General features: G+C 39.8%; 1 protein-coding gene across 1 annotated transcript in view; it reads right to left on the minus strand.

Annotated features, from left to right (window-relative positions):
• The window catches only part of UROC1 (urocanate hydratase 1), a 39,176-nt gene that overhangs the window by 13,071 nt on the left and 12,153 nt on the right, over positions 1-13,952 (minus strand). Inside the window, exons 5-14 of the mRNA XM_010390106.3 lie at positions 11,142-11,270; positions 10,416-10,477; positions 9,428-9,494; positions 8,705-8,848; positions 4,905-4,993; positions 4,381-4,443; positions 4,027-4,206; positions 3,410-3,507; positions 3,089-3,161; positions 1,900-2,021 (exon numbers count right to left, since the gene is read on the minus strand). Of these exons, the coding sequence (XP_010388408.1) occupies positions 1,900-2,021; positions 3,089-3,161; positions 3,410-3,507; positions 4,027-4,206; positions 4,381-4,443; positions 4,905-4,993; positions 8,705-8,848; positions 9,428-9,494; positions 10,416-10,477; positions 11,142-11,270 (1,027 nt within the window). The remainder of the gene's footprint in view (positions 1-1,899; positions 2,022-3,088; positions 3,162-3,409; positions 3,508-4,026; positions 4,207-4,380; positions 4,444-4,904; positions 4,994-8,704; positions 8,849-9,427; positions 9,495-10,415; positions 10,478-11,141; positions 11,271-13,952) is intronic.

Below are 13,952 nucleotides of genomic sequence, written 5' to 3' on the forward strand. Positions count from 1 at the left end.
AGACTTGGAAAGCAACAGAGTTTGGCTCTGCGGAGTTTTCACTCATTCATAAACTTCAAAGGTAGGCTCAGATTTCAGATGTATATGTGTGTGAGGATATCCAGACCCTAAAATTTGGTCCAAACCCAGGCCTCATAGAATGTGGACAGCAAATTCTGTTTTCTTTCTCTTTGAATCAAATTCCCACTGTCCCGTCAAATTTAACACCAAATTGAACAGTAGTCTTGCCCTTAAGCCTGTTTTCACCTGTTGGAATTTTTTTATATGAATTGTTTTTTTCATTTAAATTATGAATATACAAGCAATAGTTCAATGCTTTTTGTTTGTGCAAGAGACTTCTCTCCCCAGCTTTACATTACATCTATATAAACACCCACATACTCTTGTACACACAGTAACTGATTCATTTCCCAGTCCTGCAATGCAAACCATCCAAAGGTCATACAATGGTTCAGTCCTGAGAGAAGAATTCTGGAGGCTGCTGTACATGGCAGAAAAATTACTGCAGATTTCTGAAGACAGATCCAGCAGTGTAGAAATGGATTTCACCCTCCCTTCAATAAAGCCAAGGGACCAGGTTTAAAAACAGAGTAGGCACATCTGGGTTATTGCATTACACACAGCTCATGCTCCAGTGCTATTTCTTGAAAATGACTCCTAAGGAAACATCAGTAGAATAAACAGAACCAAGGACCTTGCAGGGTCAGATCTGCTCTACCAATAATTCACCTCTTGGGAGGAAAAGAAGGCTGGACACCAGCCTTGCATTATAGGAACACAAGAGTAGTTTTATTCCAAAGGAGAGACATCTGAACAGGGTATATCCTTTTCAGAAATACCACCCAGGATCCTCCCAGTGCTCATTGTTCCAGAACAAACAGGAGAGCATTCAAAATTTTCACACTTCTATTTGTGTTTCAATGTTTTTCATAAAAAAAGTAACAAATATTTCAATATTACTGGGAAAAAAATTATTATGCTCTCCTTCTCAAAATACGCTTTGGATTTCTGATCCATTTCCTTTTAGATCTGGAGGAATTCTTCAGAATTCAAAGATTCTTTTTTTGATTCTGGGAAGCACAAACCTTGGCACTCAAAACAAAAGAGCTGAGGACTTCAGTGCTTGGGGACAGTGACAAGTCCTTGAGCCTGCTGTCTGGTAACTCCAAAGGTAGACAAAGAAAGGGAAAGGGGTAGGGCCTTCCCCTCCAGCCTGGGAGATCAGGATTAATGTTTGCTGACACAAAATTAGCTTTGTCTCAGTTCATAAGCAGGGGATATCAGTAACAGCCCAGTTTCAGGGATGTGGAAGAGTGCAATTCCTAGATCCCAGAGTAGCACACAGAGCCATGCAGGTATTCCAGACTGGTTCCACCAGTCAGTAGAAATAGCTGTCAGTAGCTCAAAAAGAGATCTCAAAATTGTAATCACAAAAAAATGACACTGGATGGAGCACCACACTCAGGAAACCTGGGTTTCCTGCCACTGATCTCCTTGCTAACCTCTTGAAAGCCTCCCTAGATTTTCATGCCTCATTCACCTATGAGACAAGGGCAAAGCAATTTGACTCCTTAAATTACTCTTGGAAACCTGATAGTGAAAGATACTGATTGCCCTAAAGTTTCAAGGTGACAAAGTTTAAAAACACCTGTAACAAATTAAAAGAAAGGCTCTTAGCCAAAATTGCTTTGGGATCAACATCCATGGTGTTTTTATGTTTTACCTACAGGCTACACTCCTTACAGGGGTTTGGACAACAACAAGACTTCCTGCCTACATGGAACCTGGAAGAGCCTGCTTTCCATGTTTTCAGCCAAAAGCTAACACACATTTGAACTCTGGGTACCCTTTTCTCCCCAAAAGCCCCCCCAGGGAGCGGGGCATGGGATGATGTCTTACCTCCCTGGCGTATGGAGTCTTCCAGCACTGACATGGCAATGGAGTCAGTTGTAGCAAGGTCCTGTGGGTCACCTGAGGTACAAACCCAGCGGAATGGCCCAAATCCCAGGGAAAAAATGTCCCTGGGAAGAGAACATGTTTCATTAAGAGATAGTTGAAATTCTTTCCTTATTTATCCTGGCTGCTAGCAGTGCTTTTCTTTCATTAGCTGGAGACAGAAGAATTTGAAACATTTTCAATGAACTAATCTAAACAGAAGCATCAAGGACTATTAATTGAGAAATTAAACAGTGCTGTTTCATGCAGCCATCCACTGGTATATAAAAGTATAGTCAGGCCAGAATTTTGATAGTCATGTTGGACAGTTCAATCAAGTGCATCATCAGATGAATTGCAGTTTTTCTTCTGTTTCATCAAATATACTCTCCCTGCTGCCCGGTCTTTGTGTCCTTAACCCAGGCTAACCATGAGCATCTACACTGTCAGACAAGTACAGGTTCTGACCGAGTGCCCAAGTCCAGACTCATTTGCTGTCCACATTGTTTACATACAATAGTGAGACACGCTTCACTTGAGGGCTGGAAGAAAAGATCTAATCTGATTGGGGCCTTACTCTATGTTCAGGCACTTGTTCACATGGCATAGACAAGCTAGGCATGAGTCAGAGGAAAAATGAGTTATAAATCCAGTCCCTCAACAGATCTCCTGAGCTCAGCTGTTTCTACAAGCAGCATGTGCAGTGTGGGTAAGAGGCACAGCTGGTGGCATGGGCAGAAGAGTGTCCTGTTTCCATCATACTTTTAACTTCAGTGCAGATAAAAGGCTTGGATGATTTGGAATTGAGCTCCACTGCTCTGAAGAGGCAAGCTCTCAGCTTTTAGCACCTAGAAGTGAAGTTGCCTCTAGTTACAGTTGGAGTCTGTGACCTGGCTCTTCTTGAGCAGAACTGCTTAAGGAAAATTCATGCAAAGACAGAATGCAGCTGTTCATGTAAAGGAGTGAAGAGTACTGATTTGACAATGATTTAACCTACACTAACTCTGGCATAACGTAACACCTGTGAGATCAATTTTCTTACTGCTGTTGCTTCCTTTTGATCATTTACTGTGCACTGTCAATTTGCACTAATCTCTGAACAGAGAGAGTCACAAGGTACTAGAGAGCATATTCCCAACTCTGCCCAACATACCCCATGATGTGCTGAACATAGGAAGGATATCGAAATTCTGTTTTATTTGCTCCTTTTTTTGCAACATCAGCACCTATAAAAGAATTTTAAGTCAGTTACTTGATGAAGGAAAACTACAGAATGCAAAACCAGGCTGCACACAAGTTCCTATGAAAGCTGTACCTCAGCCAGGGAGGGTCAGGAGTCTCAAAGAACAAGAGAGAAAGGAAGACTAAAGACTTAGAATTACAGTGGCCAACTCTATCCTACTTAACATACACAGGTGGGAAGATGCATGCAGGATTGTCCTTGTTTCCACCTACAACTCCAGGATCTACTCACCAGCTCTCTGAGCTTCCAAGAGAAAAGCATTGCCATAATCCCAGAAAAACATGCCCTTATCAGCTAGTTTGTTAATAGCAGCCACATGCCTCCTCAGACTGAAATAAAGAAGGAAACAGTTATTCTTGAGGTTGATGAAATATAAAAAAGAATACTATTATTAACTAACCAACGGCATGGGAGTAGGAGGAGACAGTGGGAAGGGAAAGACCCCAGATAAGTTCAGACATAAACCCACGAGATATCAATTGAGATGTTTCCAGGCTCTATAGCACCTGTTATCTCTGAATCTTGAAGTGATTTACAGTCATTGAGGAAACTTCACTAAATAGCAAAGAGGTTATGTCACATCTTTCAGCCAAGCAATGCAGCCAGCTCTGGGGATGGAAGCTGATAACAAAAAACAGCATGCACAAAACTGCAGAACAGTTTAAGTAGTTCACAAAGTAAGCAGAGAAAAAACTGAAAATGGCTAAACACCACTGTTCTGGCCTCTCCCTTGGCCTAAACTGCCCAATTTGCCCTTTCTTTCCTGTACTGGATCATACCCCGGGACTGCATCACTTGCAAAGCAACTAAATTTAAAGGTTAGGGAGACGTATTGTGAAAACCTTTACCTCTCTTGTACCAGTGTCCGGAACTTCCCTGGGCTGGTGGAGAGGAGCTGCTTTCCCTCCTCAAAGCTCAGCTGCACTGGGTAGTAGCCCCCGTTGAATGGGTTGTGACAGGAAGTTTGGTCAGACCCCAGGTCAACCAGCAGCTCTCCTGTTGTGTCCAGCTCATACACCAACCTCTCCCTAGGGAAGACAGCAAATGGAACACAAGGATGAAGATCCCCTTTTGACAGCACTTTTTCATGAGCATATAGAGTAATGTACTCATCACTTTATTTAATGTCTCTTCCAAGTTTGGGAATTAATTCCAGATTGACTAAAAAGCCAGAGCATTAATGTGCCCATTATACTACTTACCACAGATCTACCACATTCCCATGGTAACCCAAACTGAGAGCAATTTTATTCTTTCTTGCTTCCCTAGAAAATAATAAAAAGATTGGTTGAAGAAAATGCACCTCATTCTGTCTTGAAATGTGCAAATCACACACAGAATCAAACCTAGCAAAAAAAAAAGTCTATATGCTGTTCTCAACACTTATCTCGGAAACAGATCTTTCAGCATTTACATAATTGTTAATCACTGACTCCATGAAGCTTGAGTGATGCTGCAAGTATAACATTAGTTATAATTGCTCCATGCATATTCATGAAACTAAATGAAGACACGTTTAACTTATACAAATGATGTGAAGCACTGGTAGTCACTAATAGAGACTGCTGCAGCTTGGGAAGCTGGATTCGCATTCCAAAGCAGACCTGGAATAAGAAGAGGTGTCCTCAACCCTCCTTTGTGCCGACTACAATGGTACAGTGCAGAAAGATGTGAGGGGGGTTTAGGAAGCAGAGAGAAGCTCACAGAGTTATGTTTCAAGTCATACCTGAGGCGAGCAATGCAGTGGTCCAGGTTGTTGGAGATTTCCATCAGCCACCCCTGCTTGTGACGTTTCAGAAGTGCTGCTTCATCAACCTAAGAGAAATAGCAGAGATCTTCAAACTCCTGTTTCCTCTATGCAGTCATTTTTGCCTTCAATTTTTCAATTACCTTGCAGGAAAAACTAACAAAAAGGTAAAGGCAATAGCCCTACTATTACCTTGAGTTATACATCTATATAATATAGATATTTTTTATATATATATATATATAACTATAGTTCAAATACTTATTTTTCACCTCTGATTTTTTTAAGCTTTCTGTTCTCTTTTACTCCTAGCTCAAAGAAAGAAATAGACTTTTTTGATACATCACTTCCCAAAATAGTTTATAAATAAAAATTTATCATTAAAATCATATAAGAGGTAATATTTTTCTGCAAATTTTAAGTATTCCTACTGTTTCTTTTCATTATTATATTAAAAGCCAAAACCGTTCCAATCTATTTTTAAAATGTGGCTATTTTTTGGTGAAAATAATATTTTTTAATAATTAAGGAAATATTTTCTTTGTTCAGCCCAGGGAGACATTTCTTCCAGGCTGCCCAAGATGAAGCTATGGTTTGCAGAATAAAATTAACCCTCACTTTTGTTCTTGGACTGCTGGTTGAAAATCTCAACCTAATATGGAAAGGAAAGAGGAAAGCATTTTCCTGTCCCAGCTGCCTAATGCCACTGAAAAATAGCACAGAGCAAAACAAAACTATGTCTTTAATTCCCTCTTGTTTGAACTTGGAAGCTCCAAACAAGCTCAATCCCAAATCTCTACCCAGCTCTGGGCTCAGCTTCTGTGTGTGCCAGTGTGTACGTGCCTAAGAGACAGCTGGATAAAAATATAAACGGATGGACAAACCATGGGGGCTTTGGCACAGATTCCATATTAATGGTCCAATGTACAAGCTTGCACACCATTAATACGTTTATAATGAGCTATCAGTGGCATAAGGCAAGTGGCAAAATTAATTTAAACCAATATTCTGTGGTAGCAACAGATTTAAACCCCCCACGATGATGTGTGTGCATGAGAACACATAACCTGAATATCTTCTAGTGCTTCATTAAAGCATTTTTTACTTCTCTATAATCTTTCCCCACCATTTTAATTCTTTCTCATTAAGAAAGTACTTATATGTAAATTAAATAAGCTCCGTATTCAGGAGTTGCTTGAACACCAGGAAACCTTTTATTTCCTAATTATTCTTAGCATGAGAAACCATCCATCATTTTCCACATCAGTAATAAAGACTATCCCTCCAAAACCCCAGATTATGATAATAACAGTGTCACTGCCAATGGAATTATTCAATAAAATCAGGTGCCGTGGGGGACAGCTTCTTCTGACATATTTAAATCAGCACAGGAGGAAAAGTATTAAGGGGTCTGTATGAATTACAGGAATTGGGGTCATTTAAATCCCCACATAACATAGATCAGATCTATTTAAATGTTACCACATCCTACATATTTTACTTCAGCTCCCTCTGACATTCTTAGTCTTTCACAGGCTTGCTGGCTCAAGAAAACTAGCTTCCTTTGAACCACCCTTTCAAAAATATGCTCATTTTTGGATCAGCATCTCAGTAGTTTAAAAAATTGCATAAAGATGATGAGCTAATGTTGCCTCCAGTGTAATCCCAGAGAGCTCAGTGCAGCTCAGAGGAGATATCTGTCCCTCCACACCATTATTTCATAAAATTACAATCAGCTTCCTGTCAAACAGGAGAGGTAAAAGACTTGCATCACTAATCCCTTCTGCCTGAGCTTCGGAAGCCCTGGCTGACAAAATGATCTCTTGCACAATTCAGTGTCATTTACATAAATGGTTCCTTAAATAAATAATATGTACATATATATAGCTATACACATGTGCTCCTGAGACTCATTTCCGACAAGGATCATCTCACAGGAGATAAAAAACAGGCGATATTCAGTCTCCTGAACAAAATCATCTGCAGCCGTGGAGATGAAAAGGACAAAGGATGGCTCTGAATGGCTTTCACTGGAATATTTCCTTTGTATTCCAGCATTTGAAAGATCATGATAACAGAAGTCTGAATAATTTATTCATTAATAATTTATTCAATAGTAAATTGAATACATTTATTCCATCTGCAGGGAGTACCTGATGAGATCTCAAATACATGCAAAACCCACATTCTAACAAAACCACCTTTGCACCACTGTTGTAAAACTGATGAAGCCCAAGCCTTTCATGAAAGACCCGATGTAGCCAGAGCAGTCAGGTTTACTGCACACCACGTGGGCAGTCTGACCCACTGTGTTTTGAAGTTTAATTTTAACTAAAATAGGTCAGATTGTGAAATTCTTTCCACTGCAGTGGGACATGCCCACAGCAGAGGTTTCCCAGCTGTCTATAAATGATTTTAGGTGAGAAGGCCAAGCTCCCACTCCAATCAGCTCTGACTGGAGCTTAGTTCTCACAAATGCTTTCTTCTGCAGAGTAACAAGAGCCCATCACATGCAGATACTCAGAAGAGCTCAGTGCATTTTGGTCAGTCCTGTATCTGCTCAGACAAGAATGTTTCCCCAGTGTATTGAAATCAAAGCCAGCCACGAAGAAAGAAATGCATGGAAAAGTTTAATGTTTCTAAGTAGTCAATATCACTAAAGATTGTCACTACTGTTTTCATAGAATTGCCAAGCAACAATCTCTCTTAAAAGTTGTTGCAGTGTTTGTGCAGTCCCTCCTTCCATCTGGTTGCTAGAACAGAATCCTGTGATCAGCATAAGAGCTGAAAAGGGCAGGTATTGGGAGAACTTAATGCAACCTCTCTATATGGAAATGTATTTCACTTGAAATATGCAGGGATGTATACTTTCCCAAATGATGATGTTTCGGATGCTTCATTAGATGATACTTAAGGATATCTGTGGATCCAGTGGATCCTATCATCCACTATTCTAATTGCATGGGCATTAGCAATCACAGAATCACAAATTATTAGTAGATTATCTTAGTTTAGGGGAAGAAATAACTGGGCTATTTTAGCATATTTGGAACAGAGAAACTTTCCACAGGATGAAAGACTCTCTACAAAGATATTCTGTGGGAGAGCTTCGGGAACGGGGAAAAACGGCACTACAGAACTTCTCCCCCATCAGCATCTTCTCTCAGCAGAACTTACCTTCATTGCCTAAAAACTGGAGTTCTCATAAGTGCTTGTGATTAACCTCAGAAGTCAACTTTAAAAGTCCCATTGACTTCAAGGAATCGCAACCTCAACATCATTAGTACAAATCTTGATGAGTGAACCACGCCAACATTTTTAACGAGTACTTCCTATTGCATCTGATAAGGATACTGGAGGCTTTAAAGGTTAATCAAAGTTAAATAACATAACTAACACCTTCTCAACATGGGCTATTTTTGGCATAAGAGAACACAGTTCTCATGGGAATTGCCTGTGGAGGTTACACTTTTTCACACATGAAATGAGGGTAGTTCAAACACTGGGAATGGCTCATCTGACAGTATCGTACTGCATCATTTTTGAAGCAATTTTAAGTCCATATTTTTGCAGCCTGATCTGTTGAGTGAATGAACAGAGTGGAATAGCAGTGAAAAATGCTCAGCAATGGAAAAAAAAGGGACAGATCTTAGAAAATAGTATCTTTTCTGAGTTTGGTTTTTCAGGGTTACTTCAGGAACCTGTCAGATCAGAAGAATGAGGGTTCTGACTCAGCAAAAGGAGGAGAGAAGGCAGAATGACAGCAGCACTGCTCTCACCTCTGCAATGATCCCCACACACCCAGCAATGACTGCAGCCTTCGCCTGAGCCCCGCTCATCCCTCCGAGGCCAGAAGTGACAAACACCTTCCCAGACAGGTCCTCTGCCTTCAGGTACCGACGGCCTGCATTGAGCACTGTGAGCTGCACACAACAAACACAGCCATCACCAGGAGCCATTTTCACTGGACTCCCTTAAATTTAAAGATCTTCTGTCCCTGTAGCAAACAGACTTTGAAACTCTGGGGTCATCAGCACCATTAAGCACTTTAATCCTTTAAGAAGGAAATATGTTACAAAACGATGTTGTGAAACCATCTGTCGTCATCATGCTTATTTCTCTCACCATGAAATAGAATAATCAGTGGTTCCCAACATGCTGCTCTTGTGGTATAGAGGCTTAAGGGTGGCTGCAAAGGACAGCTAAGGAAAACAGCCAAGAAAATGTTTTTATATAAGACTTTTGGTCAATTCATACTTCACATATTGTAGCTAAATATGAGCTCAGACTGAGACCTTGATTGCAAATCCCTTCAAGTCTGGGTTCTGGATAAGACATATCTAAGTGAAAAGACATTAATTTTTTTATGGAGCGGGCAATGAGAATTTCTTTGGTAGCCAAAAGATCCTCTCTCAGCAATCCACACCACTCCCATCACCAGCCACTGCGGGAGAAAGCCTCCTCCAAAAGGTACTGACAGAGACCTTTCCCCAGTTCCTTACCACGGTCCCATGGACTATTCCCTGAGGCCCAATGTAGCAGTAGCTCCCTGCAGTCATCTGACCATACCTGGGGACAGCAAGCAACACAGTGAGACCACACATTGCTCAGGCTGGAGTGGCACTTCCACTTGTCCACTTGTGCTTCCAGTACAACAAAAAAACCCTCTGTGCTTCAATTTGTTGCTAAAGGTCTGCTGTTATCTAATTCTCAACTCAGAGTTTTATCATTAGCAATGCACCAACATATTTTTGGAGGAGTGTTTAGCTCATTAAATTGAGTTCAAAAATGCATGGATCAAAACCCAAGTGTAAACTTGTCTTGGCACTTAGCACAGTGACTGGGACAAAAGGACACTCTTTTTCACCTCATTGCAATCTCTGTGTCATTGGTTTTCAGCGGCACTTGTGCTTCTTAGACATATAGCCACTTTGGAAGCTTTTAGCCCAAAATGGTTGACCACGTTCATATTAAATTCCCAGAGAAGTGGGACAGCTCTCTGACTGTTTTAATTTATTCTCTCCATGCTACACAAAAGAATAATAATCTTGTGCTCATCAACAGTAGGAGAGTATGTAAAAATCATTAAAAAAAGATCACTTTCTACTTCAAAGTTTCTCTTGGCGTGAAAGAATGTTTTATAACTTGTGTTTTCCATAGACTGCAAAACAACCCCTGAAAATTAGAACTAGCAAGTGCTTTAAGTGGGTTATGATTAAGGCTTTAGGCTATTTTTCAGCCAAGCCTCACACATAAACCTAATATTAATTCCTAACAGACCTCAATTACATCCTTATATATGTGGCTGAACATAACTCAAACTCCAAAGTAATTCCATCTAAGTGTGCATTAATGCTTTGCAGCATCAGGACTTTATGCAGCACAGTTGAAATCCATCTGCATTAGAAATTTTAACCAGTCACTGCTTGATGTCTGAATTATATTTTAGTCAAATATTTGATATGTTTTAATAGTGAGCTATCTTCTTACATTGTTACACCCAAAGCAAACATCTTCTCATATTCATCTCTGGAGGAATAGTTGGGAACAACCTAAGAAAACAACCAAAATAAAATCCACATAAGCAAATTACAGATTTAAGCAGGTCTTTTGAACATCCTAAATTTCTTTAGCTATGGTTACACACAGAAAAACAGTAGAAACTGGGGGAGTATTCCAGGTGTTTTAGTTCATGTATTCTAGTATTAGAAAAAATGATGTCTGGTCTTCCCGGCACTGTGACTGCCACACAGGTTTTAAGGAGAGCAGTTCCCCAGCCACAACACTAACCTGCAGGGGAATAAATATTGAATGGCTCAAAAGACTGGCAATGAACCAGTATTTTCACTTGTCCACTTTACCTTCTGAGCAAAGCAGCCCAGATATCTGAGCCTCTGATTAATAATTGTGTTTGCTTACTGGGGGCTTTTAAATCTTCCAGACTGAGCCTAGCTGAACTGTTTTGGGCAAGAAAGTGTCTCAGACTCAGTCAGAACAGAGGTTTTCTAATAAGGAGAAGGTTGTTTCCTCCATCACTGCTGATCAGCACACGTGAGGTGACAGCAGCTATACTGGAATGAATGCTGCAGAATTTGGATCCCAGATTCTCCTGTGTGGTGTTGTAAATTCAGACAGTATAAATCATATTTTAACTCAGCCACCACATGAAAATGAAACAGAATAGGAGGAAAAAGAAAACAAGATGCTAATACCTACCATGCCATTGGTAATGATTAAACGAGGAGCACGCTGGGGGCTGGGGAAGAGTCCCAGGGGATGCCCACTGTACATCACCAGTGTTTGCTCTTCTGTCATCTCTGATAAATAGTGCATTACCAACCAGAACTGAAAGGAAAAGCAAGGAAGAGAGGGAGTTTGTTTGCATCTTACATTTATGGTTTTTTATGAAGCTGCCAAACTTGGAGAATGAAGGCAGCTATAGAGATAACGAGGTGCATTCACATATGGAATAACAGAGCTCTCAACACATTCTTGCTTTTAATAAAGTCCTTTAAGAGATATCACCAGGAAACAAACCAACAACTAACAAAAGTCTGAATAAGTTCCAGAACCATTTCTCCAGTACAAACCCCAGATATCCTTCACTTTTAAAGCCATTCTAATTTTATCTTGAGATTAACCACTTGGATTTGGCACTTTTCTGACAATCCTTCCAAAGCCAAACTGCAAAATTTTCCCTATAGAAGTGATTAAATACTCATGCTTATTGTTGATCCTAACCTGAAATCCAGTATCTTCTAGTGCAATAAATGGTTTTGAAAATGTGCACTGTAAAATGAAAAAGGTTTTCTTCTCCAGGAAAAAAATCAGCTTTCATTGTGGACACTGAAGGAAATCCTTGATGTACCCTGGAGTACACAAATATATCTCAGCTTTGTCTGCATAATTCAATAATTACTCTTGATTAATGCCAAAAAGTACACTTTGACCATTTGAGCTGACTTTAAATTTAACTTTAATCCATCACTGTCTATGACAAAGCTCATTATACTCCACAGAATTTTTAGTATGTGTCAACTAGGCCTGTGAGAAACTTCCCTGTGCAAAATTGGAATTCAACAATTGCTTGAAACTACAGTTTCTGTACGGACACAAACAGAATTTTGAGGGGGAAAAAAATCAACCAGAATTGCTGATCAAAGAGGCAGAAGTATCAGGGACAAATACACATAGGCACTTAATTTCTGTGGTTGTGGCTTTGATCTGAATTAAAAATGGTACAGATTTGAAGCCAGTCCCTTCTAACCCAGCCAATTCCCCAAGGTGCAAGTTCAGCTGAACAGGAGAGAGTTAGTCAAGTTACTGTCTTGCTTTTTACAATTTGGTTTATGAAAAATGTTGAATAATGGAAGTAATGTCATAGGACAGAACAGGTAACTAACTGAACTCTCAACTCCATAGCAGTCTGGGAGAAACATCCTAATGAAAGTAGAAGCCGTAAGATAAATAGATCTTTTTATTGAAAGGCATAACTAGCAAGGAGGAAGGAAAAGCCTTTCCTAGCTTAAAAAGCAGTGTCTTTACAGTGTCTGCAGATCTGTAAAGTTAGCTCTGGACATAGTTCTTTCATTTGAAATTATCCAGAAGAAAGCACAGGTCTGCATGGATGATATAAACCAAACAGAACCTTTTCACAATGAGTTTTGCAATCCTAGATTCTTTCTTTAAAAAAAGTCGTTTTCAAGCTACAAAAGGAATAAAATGTTCTGTGGTAACTGAATCATTCATGTGATTGCTACTCTAAGTAAACAGAAATAAAAAGGTTTTGTTTGTTCTGCAGGTCATAGGACCGGCTTGGATGAGAATAAGAGAAAAGAATATTTCTGACTTTGGCAGCACTTCTACCTCACCTTGCAGCCCAGCATCTGCCTAAGGAATCTCAGACCAATAAAGGCCACTACATAAACTACTGGCACTGCTCACCTCAAATGCTGTAACACTCATAGCTAACAGACAACAGTTAACTGGCACTTATTAATTAATATACAGAATAAAGAAATGGTGAGCACTGCCATGGTACCTCTCTTTGAAAAAAAGTCAGAACAGTTTTGCCTCAAAATCTGCCTAAGGCTTCCATTTAACTTCTAGATTAAATGCACCAGATTAGGAAACTGAAACACAAGTTTTCTTTTAACCACCAATGAGAAATCCCAAACTGGGAAGGAACCCTGGGTCATGCTAGAGGGAGGAATCCACTCCTTTCCCCTAATCAGGAACTTCATTCACACATTAGTTTTGCTTGGATTCTTTAAAAAACAAGAGGACAGATTCAGGTAAAGCCACAACAAGGTGCATATGTGATTCATTATGACAGAAGCTGGCTTCTTAAGTCAGCTTTTGCTAATTCCAGCTACAGAATCAGCAATCAAGACCTTCCTAGCCTTCAGGAGTGATGCTGCTCTCCAGGGGGATGTACCTTCCTACCTGTGTTGATTCTGTCCTGCACTGCAAACAGAATTCTAAAGATGTTGCTGGTTCCAAAGATCTCCTGAAAATGTTTCCCACATGCATTTTGCAGCACTTAGAATAAACGGAGTATATTTATTGACCTTTATTTTTATATAAGAGAACAGAGATTATACAAACACAATTTAAAACATTCTCTGATTTTAGAGAGGCTTTTAACCATCTGCCATTATTATTAGAAGATAAGGGCTGATGTTCATAGTAAAGTGCACCATGAACTGGCCAGCTAGCCCAAATATTAACAGCTACTCTGATTTACTTGGAAAATGACTCAGAATTGCACATTCTTCAACCAAAGCCCTTTTTTTATTCCACTACTTGTGAAAAATATTACAAAAGTACACAAACAAACAGAGGATACACTTTTTTGTTTCCTGGATTTAGACTCTAAAATTATCTGTGCCAAATACACAGGCACATACATATGCATCAGAGAAAGACAAAGAAAGGTCTTTATATCATCCTACACAGCTTGGTGTGTTTATGGTATCAGGTTTAGTATTTCTGTCTGTGCTCTCCCTACTAAATAAAGCTCTCTCC

Source organism: Corvus cornix, chromosome 12 (assembly GCF_000738735.6).
Source record: "Corvus cornix cornix isolate S_Up_H32 chromosome 12, ASM73873v5, whole genome shotgun sequence".
NCBI lineage: Eukaryota > Metazoa > Chordata > Aves > Passeriformes > Corvidae > Corvus > Corvus cornix.